At 41.8% G+C, this 17,184-nt stretch overlaps 1 protein-coding gene across 2 annotated transcripts in view; it reads left to right on the top strand.

Moving 5' to 3' along the window:
* Nucleotides 1–16,694, top strand: part of ACOT7 (acyl-CoA thioesterase 7) — a 1,240,110-nt gene extending 1,223,416 nt beyond the window's left edge. For both annotated transcript variants that reach the window (XM_078640951.1, XM_078640950.1), the window contains exon 9: nucleotides 16,147–16,694. In XM_078640951.1, coding sequence (XP_078497077.1) covers nucleotides 16,147–16,251 — 105 coding nt within the window. In that variant the 3' untranslated portion in view covers nucleotides 16,252–16,694. The remainder of the gene's footprint in view (nucleotides 1–16,146) is intronic.
* The last annotated feature ends 490 nt before the right edge of the window (nucleotides 16,695–17,184 follow it).

The following is a 17,184-nucleotide window of genomic DNA, read 5'->3' on the forward strand; positions in this document are numbered from 1 at the left end:
TAAGGATTCGGTAATTTACCGAATCGGTAATTTCAGGAATCGGTAAATTACCGAATTCTTAAATACCGATTCGGTAAATTGCCGAATCCTTAATGTAGGAACTACTCAAGTGAGTGCTTTTCACTTGTAAGGATTCGTTATTTACCATCAACTACAAGTTGGTGGTAAATAACGAAAACCGTTAAAAAAGCAATTTTGTGCTTTTTTAACAGTGCCATGTGGCAGACATACATGCCCTTAGGGCATGTATGTGTGCCACATGTGCACCCATGCACTATTCAGGGGTGCAACAGGGTGTCAATGTGACACCCTGCCACCCTTGAATGTGTTCCCCATTTTACCAAATCGGTATTTACCGATTCAGTAATTCCCATTCATTCCTATGGGGCCTGGAGGCCCATAGGGATGAATGGGAAATACTGAATCGGTAAATACCGATTCAGTATTTACCGATTCGTTAAAAAATACCGAATGGATACCTACATCCCATTTACCGATTCTAAAATACCGAATCGGTAAAATTCGGTATTTTAGAATCGGTAAATCTGGATTACCTACGTCTGGCCCTCCGTCTTTATAAATGCAGACCATTCGTTTTACATTATAAGTTTTTATAAGTTAGCTCAGCTTGCCCCTGTGAATTGCCCCATTCTAAGATTGTTATCATCGTTTTCACTTAATTTGTTTACACATTCATGTCTGTAATTCATTATGTGCTCTCCTTTCACCCACGCATACCACCAAACCACATGCAGGGATCGTGACCCACTTTATTTCTCTAAAAACACCATTGTAGTTAAATTGTATAGTCGTGCGACCAAGTTCCCCTAATGGGGAAACAGTCTATCTCTTACCCGAGTTTCACATATCCACTCCAGAGCCCAGGGTGAGAGTGGGACGTCGTCCTGTCATCACACTCTATAAAAGAGACATAAATGCATTCTTTGCAATATCTTTGTTTATCAATTGTACCTCGCAATGTGCATATATTTTTGACAATACCAGCATCCAAGTCGATGAATGAAACTTGAGGCAGTCACAATTTGTCACAGGTAAAGACGACCGTGCCCATCTCACTTATTCTCCAAACATTCTTCCTTTCCTTCTTGCTTCTCACTTGTTCTTTCTCTGATTAACATTGTCTTGTTTTATGGAGGGGTAAAATCTCTTACACCATTTCTTTTATGCTCTGTCCTCTGTTGTCACCCTCTACTAATAGCTATCACCCTCATTACAAGTGACCCTTCCCCCTTTTTCCTCCTTAATAATGTTTTATAAAGTTCCACAGATACAATGAATATTTCTTAGTCTCCTTTATCTCTTTGGCTCTCTCTTCATCCTCTGTCTCCCCCTTAGTTAATATATTCTTCAACTGTATTCTTTGCCCTTTCAACATTTCCTCACCTCCTTCTCCTGTTTTTAGACACCTTTCCTAGTTTGCACCAGTTTGAAATCTTCCACTTGGTGTACATGGTGGGAGACTTCCTTCAGTATTAAGCATGGTACTTACATTGGATATGGGCCATTGCCTTCAAGATGGCTAGTTAAACACTAGCCCCACTCTTGATGTTAATTTATTCTATTTGCCTACAATCCTCTCGGTCATTTTTGAGTGTAATTGAAGGGAGTCTTGTGCAGAGAGCCTTTAGGGTGTCAACTCCCGTATAGATTCGATGTCTATCCAAAGGAACTCTGACTTTGGTAATAAATTATGAAGTCTCGTTCTTAGCCAGGTATTTCTGTCGGTTTTCAATATTTCTATTGGTCTGAGAAAGAGTGTTTGGAGGCAATCCAAAAATTCGGCACCGGAGAGACATCAGAATAGATCGGTTGAAGATTTCTATTATGTTTTTTAAGACTCAGGGAAAATGTTGTTCAGTAAAATTTCCATGCATTTTACTTTTATAATGCATTAGAAATGAGGAAAAATAATCAAAGGCATTTGAGCAAGGAAATTGGAGCGAAAACTATAAGTACCCCCTTCCAAAATTATGTTTTTCCTGTTTCATCAAGACAATTTTCCATATTCCTAAAATCTGTTTCCTGCTCTTTTTTATAAATTGAACCTATGCTTTTGCATACTGTTGAAACAATGGTAAACATATATCTGTGGCAACCATGGCATACACTTTTAAGAGAAAACATATTAACACTTGCTTTTAAAATCCCTGAAGAGGGAATGTTTGCACAAGTGCATATAGATATTGATACTATTTAAAGGATCAACAATACTTCTGAAAAGTTGGTAGGAGAAATATTTTGCTAGATATTGGTCCAAGAGAGAATTACAAACCTTAGTTACCGGTCCATGTATCAACTTATGGAAAGAACAGGTGCATTTCATAAAACAATATTCAGTTTTAAATCTAACATGCAGACATGTAAGAGAAGTGTATTACCGTTAGGGACAAAACTCTTAACACTTAAGGAGTTACATTTTGTGGCAAACCGTGTTTCTACACTCAAAGTGATATAAATATGATTCATGAATTGATTATATGACCCTTTTTTGCAGTTCATTCTGTAATTTAATTTGCAGAGCACATTTTAGATCTTCAGTAACAACCGTGACTCACTTAGCAACGCAGATAGATTTGTTAATAACAGACGGAAAGTGTGTCAGGGTGCCTTGGAAGCAGGGAGCGGAATGACGTATTTGGCGTGCCACTTGATAGATGGCCGTCTGGCGCATTCAGTTTGATTTTATAAGAAAATGAGTGGATCCTGACAATTTCTGTTCATTTAGATCACTGGTGTAGAAACATGCAGCCATAATTAAATGTGCTGTTATATATTACTATCAAATTAGCTGATAATTAAACATTTTTACAGTAAAGCCAAAGTATAGTTCCTTAAAAACCATGTGTACTTTTAAAAGAAATGATGGGGTTGACATATAGAATATTCTGCAAGCTGCTGTTTCTAAATTTGTTGTACTATTAACTGTATAGATGATGCCAGTTTTGATGTAGGATATTTTATGGGGATTGGGTGACAGGTTTGGTCTTGAAACACGTGACAGCTGGACCTTTGCTAGAGCCATTTCTTTAGAGCACAAAGGACGTTTGTGGGAAGGCTGCAGAAGATGGTGACATTCCGGGATTTGCCACTGGGCACCTGGCTTGGAAAATGGCATAATTGTTATTCAGGTTTGGGGTGAGGTGCTGAGTCGTTGTTTTGAGTGGAAATATTTAGATTAATTTGACATTGATTTTTAAAAATGTATTCCAATGCAATGGGGCCTATTTACCAATGCATTTTGGAGTACTGGTAGACCTACTTCATACTCACAGTTCACCAAGGTACGGTATGGTTCTAGAGTCCCATCAGCTCCTGCCTTATACCTTATGTACCAAGCCCTCTTGCCATGAGTGAAGAACTCTGCATGCGAAAATAAAAATATTGTTTGGAGTAAATAAGTGAGTAGCAAGGTGCCGCTTCGCCTTGGAAAACATTGTGGAACACTGCTGAGGGAGACTGTTGTTTTGTTCCCTCTCCTGCCAGTTGTGAGGGGTGAAGACGAGGGAGACTGACACTTCGCTCCCTGCTCCCTGTGTGCCGTCAGGACTACGTGTCCAAACAGCCCTGCTCCAGGATCACCTGAGGCGCATTAAGCCCCTCCTGCGGTGTGTATTCAATTGATTCCAGCACCCGCTATGCGGAACGGGCGCGTGCCGGGTATAGCCCGGGCCGAGGGCGGGCCCGTCTGTGCCCGTCATCGCCCGGAGGAGTCCGGCTGGACCCACTCTCTTTCGCCTGCTGTAGAATAAGGTACTTAATTGTGACTGTTATTACCCCCTGGCAATGGCTAAAAGGAGAGGTCTTAAGGAGCTAGGAGGTGCGGGCGTAGGGGCAACTCTTGATTCTTTTTTGACCAGGGCTACTAACATTCTTGCTCATGAAATTGTAATGACCGAGCGACGGCTTTTATTGGGACCTGGGGATCTTCCTGGTAGACTTTCACTTCCTTTAGCTCTGGGCTCTTCCCCAAACCTTATTAATGAGTCTCCGGGTATTCCTCGAGTCTTCGCTGAAAATGAACCTACCCCTCCCACTCAATGTCACTCCACAGAGTCAGAACAGAACTGCAGTTTTCCACCATCTGGTGTTTAAGTATCCCCCGAGGAACATCTTCCTTCACCTAAGCCAAGGCGTACTAGAGGCAAGAATGTTGATGCGGCCCCTAAACAAGTGAAATCTGGGTGTCCCGTTAAATCAAAGTGTCCAACAAAAAAATCGGGTTCCAAGGCCCCTAAGCTATGTCAGTCAACGTTAACATTTGCTTCTTCCGCTCTTCCAGTTCCTCCAGTTATTGACCACGCCTCAGTCTGGGATGATTTGCTGCTAAAAATGGATTCCATTATGCTGCCAATCATAGAAAAATTATCATATATTGAAACTAGACTGAATGAGCTCGAGTCACATCTTCGTCTTGCTCCTGTCCAGGGTTCTAGTTCGGCATTGTATGTAAGCCCAGCTCTGTTACAGGCAGTTCAACCAGCTGTGAGTGTTGAAACTACTCAATTTTTGCAGTCTGTGTCTGTTCCAGCAACTATTGCGATTTCTAAACCACCACCACCTTTCCTCCCAGTTATGGCAGCTCCTCTGCCACATAGCCCCAGTTCTTTTGTAAGGGAAGTCTCGAACAATGCAGCAGTGCCATGTACATCGGGCCATGGAGGGTGCATACAGCCGGAAACAATAAGACCTTTAATGTCTATAACTGTTAATACCTTAGCCCGAACAAGTTTTCATTTTCCGCCTGCTGCTGTTCCTTTGGTTGGCTAATGTTCCTCGGCTTCGACCTGATCAAATGAAGTCTACGATCGATCTTAAGGACAAATGCCTGCACTGGATTTCTTCCAAAAAAAGTACTACTGAAAGGACTTGTCCATTTTTGGCAAATGAACTAATTATGGCAAGGAGGGTGTATGGGTGGGCAGCCAGGAAAAACGTTTTAAAGGGGACTGTGTCATTGTTAATTTTTCAAACATCAAAATTCTACCTACATTGTTAGCAAACTTCTACCCCTCTCAACGTAAGAGCTATGAGATAGTCCCTCTAACCCTAGACTACTTTTATCATAGGCACTCTCCTAGGAAGAATAGACTGAATAGGGCCAAGCCCGTCCACGCCCTATCCAGTGAAGAGAATAGAATGCATCCACGGCAATGGCTCGGTGCTAACACAGAATAGATTTGAAGTTCTTTCGACTCTGGAGGAATGTGACTGACTGGCTAGTTCGTCTTCTCACCCAATTTTGAAGATAAAGGATTCAATCCCTATGGAGACCACTGCCTCTACCTCACACAGAATAACAGAACGCATTAAAAATCTCCCTCCATTAGTCATTACCCCTTCACCAATGGCAGAAGTAGGCACACTTTTGGTAAATAATCGGGGGCTAACCCAGTCCTCCAGAAATCGGTTCCCTAGTAATCCTAGTGATTGTTTTTCCAGGGGCCCGATTTTAAAGGTACTATCCTGGAACGTGGCAGGTATTAAAAATAGGTTACAGAACCCAGATTGGGTAAAGTTTGTATCCCAATTTGATCTTTGCCTGTTCCAGGAAACCTGGGTAATAGATGACATTGTGAGTCAGGGCTATGTCACGTATAATGTACCCGCACACAGTAGAAATGGGGGAAGACCCTCAGTGGGTCTGTCTCTTTGGGTTGCAATCCATCTGGATTGCCAGATGGAGGCAGTGATCACCTTATCAGATGATATCCAGGGTATCAAGTTAACTTTTTTTTCTAATCTTAAAATTGTGGTTAATAACCTGTATTCACGCCCTGTAAGTGTCTCAAAGGAACCTTCTGTAATTGATGATCTGCCTGCAATCTTACAATCCTTACCTAAGGATGCAAGGAAGGTGATAGGGGGCGATTTTAACTGCTAATTTGAGCCCCTTTTAACCCCTTAGACACAGCTCCTAGTTACGAGGACAGAGTTTGGTTAATTCCCAACCCAAAGATTAAGCAGGTAAAGGCGTGGTCCCCATTGGTGATGCAGATAAACAAGGCCATGCTACTGCATTCCTTAAGGGCATGTAATGGCCGCACCAAGTCCGACCAACCAGGGAAGTCCACCTTTAATAGATCCATACAGTTTTGCCTTCTGGACTATATTTTGGTGGAAACCAGTGCCTGGCTGTGGGTAGTTGACTTTATGGTTCTCTCGAGACACGACAGTGATCATAATGCTTTAGTCCTGGAACTCCGGATCCCGGACAATCAAATCTCAACGATGAGCCTCCCCAATGCTTGTACTAACCTAGCCTTGGCCAATAACAAAAGAAGGATAAGGTGGGAATCGGTCAGGTTAGTCCTGGAAAAACTGGCAGCCCTATACATTTTATTTATCCCTTTTCTTGAGAAGGTCGTGGAAGAGGCAAACCGATTTTCTACCACCTGGGATACGAACGTGGTTGAAATAACCCACGCCGAATTAACGGAGGACCTTAATACATTTTAAACCCTCTCTCTAAGCCCCCTGTGAAAAGGACCCACAAGTTCTCTTGGTTCGATAAATCCTGTCGGACGGCCAAGGGTGCTCTTATTGAGGCAATTCAGAGTGAGAATAGACCACAAATAAAAATAAAAAGGCATCTGTATAATGCTACTATCAAGCAAGCCAAACAACGTTGGGAGTGTGATAGATAGGAAGATATTAGAGTAGCCCTACACAATAGGGATATGAAGGGCTTCTGGTACTTAGTCTCTAACCTTCATAATTCTGCTGATCGGTCTCTGGTGGAACCGAATATTTCTGCTTTAGCCTGGGAAGTGCATTTCAAATCCCTTTATGCTAGTGATTTGCCATCAGCACCAGTGGAAACCAACCAATCTTCTGCATCTCTGCCTCTTCTAGAGGCAATTACTTTAGCAGAGGTTCAAGGTGCAATTAAGTCACTCCCCCTTGGCAAAGCACCCGGATTGGACAAGATCCCTAGGAATCTTTTCAGGGAAGAACCAATGATCTGGGGCCCCTACCTTTGGATAGTATTTAACGCTATAGTGCGGGGGATGAAAATCCCAGATACATGGCTTGGCGCGGAAATATTCCCGATATATAAAAAGGGCTCTTCCTTACTGCCCATAAACTATAGGCCAATCAGCCTGATAGATGTCACCCAGAAGTTGTTTTCGAGAATTCTGCTCGATCGTCTACATATGTGGATGGAAGATCATGACATACTGAGTGACTACCAGGCTGGTTTTAGGAAAAATGTATCGACCATTGATCAACTTCTTAGGCTCCAACTCCTTTATTGGAAGACAGTATCAATAGAGGGTGGCGGCCTCTATCTGATATTTGTCGACTTAAAATCAGCCTTTGATATGGTACCCAGAGCAAAGTTGTGGGCAGTTCTTGATGAACTTGGAATACCCTCAGACCTATTAGATATGATTATCCGCCTACATACTGGGAATTTTGCCCAGGTTGGATTTGGGAAATCAGGGGAACTGATATCACGTTTTCCAGTGGACAGGGGGTTAAGGCAGGGCTGTGTTCTAGCCCCCACCCTGTTTTGCCTTTATTTCAACGCCCTGGTCTCCCAATTAAGCCAGGTTGAGAACAGTGATGCCCGAAACTAGATCGAAGGAAGGTGCCCACATTGTTGTTTGCGGACGACACCTTGTTGCTATCTAAGTCCCCCATGGGGATACAGTTAATTTTAGATAGATTTGCCTTCTTTTGCGTAAACAGGGGCCTGGAAATAAACGCAACCAAGACTAAGTTTATGGTGTTTAATCCAGTAAAATCATCTCGCCCCAACCCTACGCTCAATGGCATCCCATTAGAAAAGGTGTCACTCTTTGACTATCTTGGGGTTACTCTCTCTGAGTCTTTTTCCTGGGGACCCCAAGTGGGAAAGGCAGTTTTAAGGCTGGTTTAGTTGTCGGTGGTGTTATGAAAGTTGCCAAGTCCTTAAGTACTGTGGTCCCTGGCCCTGCTACTGAGATATATAAAGTGCAGGTGAGAAGCGCTGCACTATATGGGGCAGAGCTTTGGGGTCATTGTCCTATGAAGGGCCTGACTTTAGCTGAGAACAAGTATATGAGATATTTGTTGAATCTTCCGCTAAGCACCCCTCTTGTTCCTCTCCGTCTTGATCTGGGCATTAGACCCATTTCTGAAGAAGCGGGACTGCGCCCATTGACATTTGGTGCAGAATTTGGTTGACCCCTGAGCTAGCCTCATATAGGTCTGAGCTTTGCTCGATCCTGGAGCTAACTGGGATAGTGAAATTTCCTTGGCTTGCATATATTAAAGCTCTTTGTGCCAAAATTGGTCATTCTGACCTCTGGTTTAGCCCGGAGGCTTATTGTACGCAGATTTCCCGTCTTGACCTGGTGAAACCCTATAGACTGTACAGGCTTAGGGCCCTGCAGGAAAACAACACCTTTGGCCAACTTACAATAGATTTCTTGAGTTTCAAAGACCAATACATGTTTGATACCTTTTATAGATGAAATCCAACCCGTACTGGCGAGGAAGCTATTTATACAATTTAGGCTAAGCACCCTTCCTCTATTTGATTTTACAAAGAACTGGGCAAATTCTACTGTAAATGCATGCCCAGCATGTAATGGTCCCCCCGAGACAGTGATACATGTATTATTTTTCTGTCCAGGGTACAGATCATTAAGAAAATATTGGCTCATCCCACACTGTAAAAATATGGGGTTCACTCAATGTATTGCTTCTTTTCGAATTTTAAGATCTGAAACAAAAAACTATTGTGGTATTTGCCCTTTCTCGCTTTCTTCTCTCAATGTGGAAAAGGCGCCAAAAGTTGCTGAAAACACTACTGTAATTGTGCAATAATTTTTTTTTATATCTCTTTTTTAATGTAACGAGCTGCTGTTAGTTGATGTAATCTGTAAATAACTACTTTTTAAACTTTTATGCAGTGCTATGTTTATCGTACTTTTATCTTTGCGATGTGTTATTATGTGACTTTTATGGCCTTTTACAGCCGAAATAGAGTTTATAAATGGAAATGGAGTAGCAAGGTGGAGTGTCTAGAAAATGAACTTCTATTAGAAAATGCGAAAAGTTTCTTTGGAGATGCTGTCTATAGGCAGGGCAAGGCTATGGAGTTCACTATAGGAACATGCAAACTATCGCAATAGGTCTCATTACTCTTTTGAAATATGTCAGCTCCATTGCATGCAGTTCTTCTTTAATAATAGTCTGTGTGATTTATTGTATTAAATATTTGCACAGGTCCATGCTGATCACAGTATTTGATGTAAACATTGAAAAGGCTTTGTACTAACCGAAGGGCTTGTGAAGGGGAGGGAGGATTTGAGCTCAATTAGTATTTATTTAAACACACTTTGTATTATGATTATTTTGGGAATAATTATATTTTAATTTATATATCGTTTGGTAGCTAAACTGTTTTTTAATAGCTTTTTGAACATAGGGGCCTTAAAAAGGATGATAATGTTGGCCTTAGGAAGTCCAAACACTCTGTAGTTATGGACCTGATGCCCTTTCCATTTTTGGTTTGCACTTAACTTTGACACCATTTGATGAGTCTTCATCAAATGTGGCGCTCGTTTGGTGCATCCGGCTAAGATTCGGCAATACACATTTCTTGCAGATCTGTGCAGAGGTGGAAAAGTAAAGAAGCGTTTTCCAATTTAGCTCCTGTAAGAATTTTTCCTGAACAGATTTACAGCAAACTTGCTTTTGGTATGCCAAGTTTCATGAGGGTTGTCACAACTCTCCCTGTACTCAGTTCACAATTATAATCTTAGTTCTGGGAAAAGTTCACAGCTCTACAGTTGAGCGCTTTACAGTTGTTTTCTGCATACTTGAGGTCTGAAGTCCAAGTGACAGATGAGCTGGGAAACTAGCAGTTACCCAGTGCTCTTCTTTTAATCCCCACCCCACTTCTTTGGGTAAGGCAAGGGAGAGGAGAGATAACAATGCTCCCATTCACCCTGGGCAAGATAAGGGGAAGAAGGCACAAAGTGCCCCTGCACTTTAGTGAGATGGATAGTTCCCCACACTCTTGAGCAAGGCAAGGCAAGAGAGAATATCGCTGGCCCCAAGTCAATGTTGAAGTGGTTGGTGAGACACTCCCCCCCCCCTTGAACCCAATGGGGAGTGGAGTGGCAAAACCAGCACACACACAAATATTTCCCATCTGCCATTAGGCAAGGTTGGAGGATATAGAGGCTTATTACTATACATCTCAAAGAAGGCTGGGAAGGATTAAATTAACTCCTACACCATTGGGCAAGACAGGGTGTTTTTGTGTGTGGTTTGACAATTAATTGTGGTTGTTTGGGTGTCAATGCCATTTTATCTTGTCATCTATATCTAGCCTGTCAGGCAGGCATGGGAGAGATGTAGGTAAATAGTAGTGCCACTCCCCCCATATATACGCAATGCATCAGTTGGTCTTCAACCGTGCTGCTCCTTTTCTTTTTTAGTTTTGGTCCCCTCCTTCCCTATATTTGCAGACTCAGAGTTGGATGGGAAAGGGTATTTACTATGTATGTATCAGTCCTTTTTTTATGATCGTCATTCACAATTGTTTCATGCTTTTTATCTGGAGTGTGCGAGGCACAGCGATATATGCAGTACCCTTACATTTGTGATTTATACGTATATTTAGCATTCTAGGTCAGGAACGCCTAAATGAACAAAATCACCAAACCAAGAAAATGACCTGAATGAGAGTAAGGGCAGCCATGCTATGAAAATTTGGTGAACTTCTAACACTGTTGTGTTTTTGTGCACACACATTTGGTGAACTTCTAACACTGTGTTGTTTTTGTACACACACATTACCAGGGGAAAACTAGTGGGATTTTGAAACGTGACAAGTTTTGTTGCCTCCTTTAAAATGTTAGAACCGTCCGAATAATCTGCCCCTTGTTTGGAATGGAACTTCTGTCATGAGTGATTTTATATGTGGGGTCATAAGCAGAGCATGGTGTGGTTCAATTTGCTACCTTTAAATGGTTTTTAGATATTGTTTTTGATGGGAAATCAGGTTATTAGTTGTGCAGAATGTGAGGCCTGCACAATTGATCCACCGGCTGAAGGCAATCATGTACTATTCACACTCCTCGGAAGAATTGCATTATAATGCCCCGCGGGGCACCGTCAACTAGCTAAAAGCACCCCCCCAAAAGGAATGTGAAAAGTGCCCCTAAGTTTTCAGGGTCAAGGAAATTCATTACCCCTAGACTTTTCAGCATTCCCAATACTGAACCTTTTGTTTTATGGTCTGGGTGTGCAGGGGCCTCTAGCGGTTGGTCCTATTGCTGCTTGCTATGTGGCCTATATTGGTTTATGAAGGACAGACACGTTATGTTGATTTAAAAGTACTTTATTTAGACTTGTATTGTTGACATTGATTCTTCATAAGCATCGCAGTGATTTATTGACAATAATCATTGCATGTATAACATGGTTGCTGACTTCAGTGATAGAATGGTGGTGACTGTTTTTTTTAATGTGGTGAACTGCTTGACAAAGCCATTAGTCCTGAGTTTATTTAAAGTGACACCTACCTATATTGTAATGTGTTATCTGGTATAGGTAGGAGGGCGGGGTGGAGGGGCATTGTGTGGGTGGAAGAGGTGTGGCGTCGCGGCCAGGGCGACTGACTCCGGAATCTGGGGATCACGGTTCGATCCCCGGTGCCGGTGGCAGATTAGCCCAGCACCATGTGACTCTGGGCAATAGGTTGCTTAATCTTCCTGATGGCCCTCAGCGCCTAGAGACCCTTACGGGTGATTGATCGCGCTTTACGAATGTGGATTATTATTATATTGTATTATTATTATTATATTGTGATTTTTGGGAGTCATGACCCATTAGGGTTCAAATGTGATGTTACAATGTCACTGAAGGTATTTCCACCTACCTTATGTATATATTTGTAAATTACCTCATAGTATTTAATAGTGTGTGTGTAATGTCCTTATTTTTTTCCAAAGAAAAAGCACAGACTGGACAATCTTGCATTAAATGTTGGTGTTGCAGGCCAGCAAATTGTGATTATTAGCCCACACCGCCTCCCATGAGTAGGTCTTGGATTGCTCTGCTTCACTGCCCTGAGACATGCGCTACAATGGAGTCCTTGGTTCCCAGTAATCAGATAATTGTGTACCTATAACTTGCACAGGGCTCACATCCTGCAGCACTGTTAAACTGATTTCCTTACAGTTTTATACCCATACCTTCATTTTAACACTGTTTTTGTAGTGGATTTCTGAGTTTTTTCAAAGCTATGTTTAGGCGTTAAAACCAAAGCTTATCATAATTTGACTTTTATATTTGTTTTGATGAGTACATTTTTGGGATTGTTTTGGTTACATAGCACATTTAACAGTTGCTGGTACCTAACTTGCAGTGGGGGTTGGCCTTCAGCTATATCCTTCGCACAACCGTAGAGGGCGCCCAACCCCATTGTACACGGGCATCCATGCAGTTTTGCTACTTTTTACCAGTTATAAAATGTCCTAAGGTTATCCCAGTTCTGTTAGGGTATTTGGATTTGGTAAATCACATTTTATTGCGGTTGAGCACAAGCTGACATTGTTTTCGTTTTTAGCAGAAAAAACACTGAATATTCACAAATAAAGAATGCAAAGTACAACTTCCTATTTAAAGGTGGGAGTGATACTGAAAACAATAATATATGTTTCTTGTTATAGAAATATTCTTAAGTATTATCTGCTGTGCTACATAGGGAATGAATTACCAGAAAACGACCTAATATTTCTAAACAAAGGGTGATCATAGAATAGGGTTCCACACACTTCTAGGTTTCGGGAAACACGGAAATCAGTCTGTGCAAATAGCTGGCAGGAGAAGGCTATTTTAAACTTTGTGGTGCAAATCAATTCCAAACTAATGGTAATCTTTAATTGTCATCCATATTTGGTTTCCAGTGCAATCGATGAGTAAGGATATTTTTCGAAATATGATAAATCTGTTGTGCTACTATAATATTTTGTGTTCCTTTTTAGTATGTGTTGTACGAATGCGTTGAAATCAAAATAACATATTGTATGTAATTAGAAAACATTTGGGCCATTCAGAAACTTCATTTTGAAGTTTGTAAAGTGATACTACAGCAGTATACTCACATACTAAAACATGCTTTTCACATACCTACTGGTAAATACATCTGCCTTTCCTAGTTTTACTGTGTGAAGATATCTTTGATGGTGGTGTCAATCTCTACAAAAGTAGTTGTATGGTTCAGAAGTAAATGTGGTAGCACCACAGGGGAGAGGCTGGAAAGTGGGGAGCACTTAGTACTAAGTGGGAGGTGTATAGACAAGTGTAAGGGGGGATTTAGGGAGGACAGGCTAATACAGAAACACATCCACTACAGCCCTAAAGGTGTCAAAACAGGGTAAATGTACTCCATCCCAGCCTAGAAGTAAGTCAGGTACCTCCTATTTCGGCTCCCAGGTACCAAAGCACACTCCAATTGAAAACACTAGACGGCAGGGAAATAAAATAAAACCCCATAAGAGCTGAAGTTACAATAATTAAATGAGTTTGACATTATATATAATGGTAAAATGTATATATAATTATTATAAATACCAAACCGAATTAAAATAATTAAACTAAACGCTACAAATATTTTAAATTAAATAGTAAGTTGCCGATAATAAGGAAATTGCCTATATATAAATCCAGACAGGCCTTTCATTCTCTACGGCATGTCTCTGGTGGGCCAAAGTAATTGAAACTAGTTTTGAATGCCAAGTTCAGCCTCTGGTGCCAATGTCATTATACCCAGCCCCCAAAAGGATTCGCAGCAGGCACAGGGGTGAGAGTGAGAGAGAGAGAGAGAGGGAGACATATAATGAATGAATGAGAAATGAAATGAAAATAACACTTTTATAGCGCATGGCTACCCGGAGGCATCCCAGCGCTTGCAGCTAGAACAGGGCAAAGGGCCGGAGTGGACGGGGTCAGAATCGTTAGTTTGTAGGGAAGAGCCAAGTTTTTAATTTCTTACGAAAAGAGAGATAATTGGGCTCCTGTCGAAGAGGTGGGGGCAGGGAGTTCCACAACTTTGAGGTGTTGTAAGAGAAGAGGCGACCACCCGTACGAGCCTTGTTGATTCTGCTGACTCGTGCCAGGTTGAGGTCGTTGGAGCGCAGGTTTCTGGGAGTTTTGTGTGGTTTGATCAAATTGGCCAGAATGGGGGGGCCTTTGCCCTGCAGATTTTTATGGGCGATGCAGAGGGCTTTGAAGTGTACCCGTTCTTTTATAGGCAACCAGTGGAGTGATTTCAGCTCTGGCTTAGCTGAGGAGCGATGGTTGGTGCTCGTCAGCAGTCTAGCGGCGGAGTTCTGCACCACCTGTAGTTTCTGAACTACAGAGACCGGGGCTCCCAGGTAGAGCTCATTGCCGTAATCCAGCCTCGACAGGATCATGGCTTGGACCAGTATTTTTTTGGCTTTGTCAGGAAGTTGAGGGAGGATTTTACGTATAGATTTAAGCAAGCCAAAACAGGTGGCCTCGGTTTTTCTGGCTTGTACTTTAAACGCAAGATCATCATCAAGCCAGAAGCCCAGACTCTTGATCACGTTTTTAGGAGTTGGACTCGCACCCATAGTGGGGGTCCATAGCGTGGGAGAGTTGAATGATGCCTTCCTGCCCAGTAACATCAGTTCAGTGTTTTGATTATTAATAGATTTAACGAGGAGAGGAATTGAACGGGTTGGTTTGATCATTTTGCCATGTCTGCTTTTGGTTCCCCACTCTGGCCCTGTATGCATGTACACACACACGTACACACACACAAAATATAGGTATGGGGATACCATTTTGCTTCCCCTATTCAGGTAGAAGAAAATAGGAATTGCAGGCGGCTCATGAACCTTCAGTCAACTAGCTCCCATTTTATTTTACATTCTGAACTGAATCTACCATAGGTTTCTGACAGACTCAAGGTGGTCTAGCTTCTGCTTTGGGTGACTGTGTGGGCTTATTTTGGAGCAAGTTTGAACAGAAACGTTATCGTAAATTGCCTAAGCTCAGATAAGAAGCTTTCGCCTGGGTGAAATATGTTTTGATGACGTTCACTGACATTGGTCTCCCCGAATTGTTTACGGCCCCAGATGCCATTACTAAATCTGGCTGGTGAAGTCCCGCCATGAAGAGTTTAGTCTCTCCTAAAGAGTGGATGAGTTTTATAGAAAGCCCTCCGTTTGTAACTGTTTTACTTTATTAGCAACAGGAGAGTTGGCATTTTACTTACCTTTGGAACTCTCACGGTGGGAGAAGTCTCTCCTTTTTAATTTTAGGGCCGGCACTGTGTGGTGTATTTTGTGCTTGTTTTTGACATGGCAAAACACACGGGCAGTAGCATTCCGGCCTGCCCTTGTGCAGTGGCGGCTCGCTGAGGGAGTGCAGTGGGCGGGGTGGGGGAGGCGCAGGGTGGGGGCCTAACGGACTCAGACATCCGATGGACAGAACTCAGAGTAAGCCTTACTCTGAGTTCTGTCTGTCGTTTGTCCGAGTCCACTACCCCTGCCCCCCTGCCCCTCCCCCGCCCCGCAGCACTCCCTCGGCGAGCCACCACTGCCCTTGTGATGGGTCGGCTGAGCAATTTCTGTAAGGTTTTATGTTCTTTTGTCAAATTTACCGACGATTCTTTTTATGCTGTCTGAAGCACATTCTGAAGCCATTTGCCTTCAAGAAATACATGGACTCCTTAACATGTCTTCAGATGTTAGGCTGTCCTGATGTTTGTTACAGCGCTGGTTGTTTCTTAAAAATGTCTGTAATTAGTAGGAAATTGATGGAAGGATAATGGCAGCCGATCAACATAGTTCTGGGAACTGCTGCCAGTACAGGAGTGGTGGTGCCTCACTGCTGAGCTACTACACTTTAGTGCAGCTGGCCTTTAATGCAGGAAGCTGTGTTCTTAATAGATTTGTATTATTATCCAAAGTTGTATCAACTGTTTTTACTGTATTTTATTCCTGTAATGAATTGTATTCGTATTCTTTTCAGATTTTTATACAAAAAATCAAACAAAGTTATCTGACGATGATAGTTATTTTCTTTAAAAAAAAATATATATATATATATTTGCACACTTTGCCAACATTATTATTTAATTTTTTTAAACAGCTAGAAAATGATGAAGAGAAAAAGCGTTTTGAAGAGGGAAAGGGGCGCTACCTGCAGAACAAAGCCAGACGACAAGCAGAGATGAAATCTCTCGTCCAGCAATAGTGTTTCAGCAAATCCTCAAACAATATTAGTAAATGGATTTGAAATCAAAGTGTCCAGTTATGAAAAATGCCATTGTTCCGAAAATGACACACTGTCAAAACTAGTATTGTTCAACGTTGATGTTACCAGTGTTAACTTATGTCCTGAACCTGTAAGCCAAAGCTCATGTACTGTATGTGAACCAAAAGCGATTATACTACACAGTATTTTATTGTCTAGAAATCTTTCTCTGCTTCTTTTCGCTCTTTGCCTCTATCTTTATATATATATATATATATATATATATATATATATATATATATGTACATATATATATACATATAGATAGGTAGGTAGATAGATAGATACAGTAGATATATATATATTAACATATCTAAATATATAACGTTTATCAGCACTTCTTAGAGTACCCTAACACAATAAAAATTGGCCAGTTGTCTTAAGCAAGCTTTTTTGCGTTACTTTTATTTTTCCTGCAGAGCTGCATTCATGGTCCTGTTTCCTGGATGGAACCAAACTGAGGTTTACAAGTAGTATTTCTCTTATATCTGTATACACATCATCCTTTCACTCACAAAATGGTACTGCATTCACTCTGCAAACACCAAGGGACGAAGATTAATTATTATTATTTTTTTTAGTTTTATATAGCGTGAACTAGACCCGAAGATATCGAGTATCAGAGCGCTTTACATAGCAGAAGTTACGTTACCTGAGGACACATTCATTTTTGTTAGGCACGGGGAGATTAAGTAATTTGCCCAGATTCACAGGATGTTGAGGGTCGTTGTCGATACTCGAACCCAGTTCCCCAGCTTCGACGTCAACCGCTTTAGCCGTAAGGTCAGACCCTGCAGCCAACCCAATGCCACGCATGGTCACAGGCAATGCGTGATATGAGGTTGCTTGCCTGCGAGAGTTTGGACATAGGGC

Source organism: Lissotriton helveticus, chromosome 5_1, assembly GCF_964261635.1.
Source record: "Lissotriton helveticus chromosome 5_1, aLisHel1.1, whole genome shotgun sequence".
NCBI classification, from domain to species: Eukaryota; Metazoa; Chordata; class Amphibia; order Caudata; family Salamandridae; genus Lissotriton; species Lissotriton helveticus.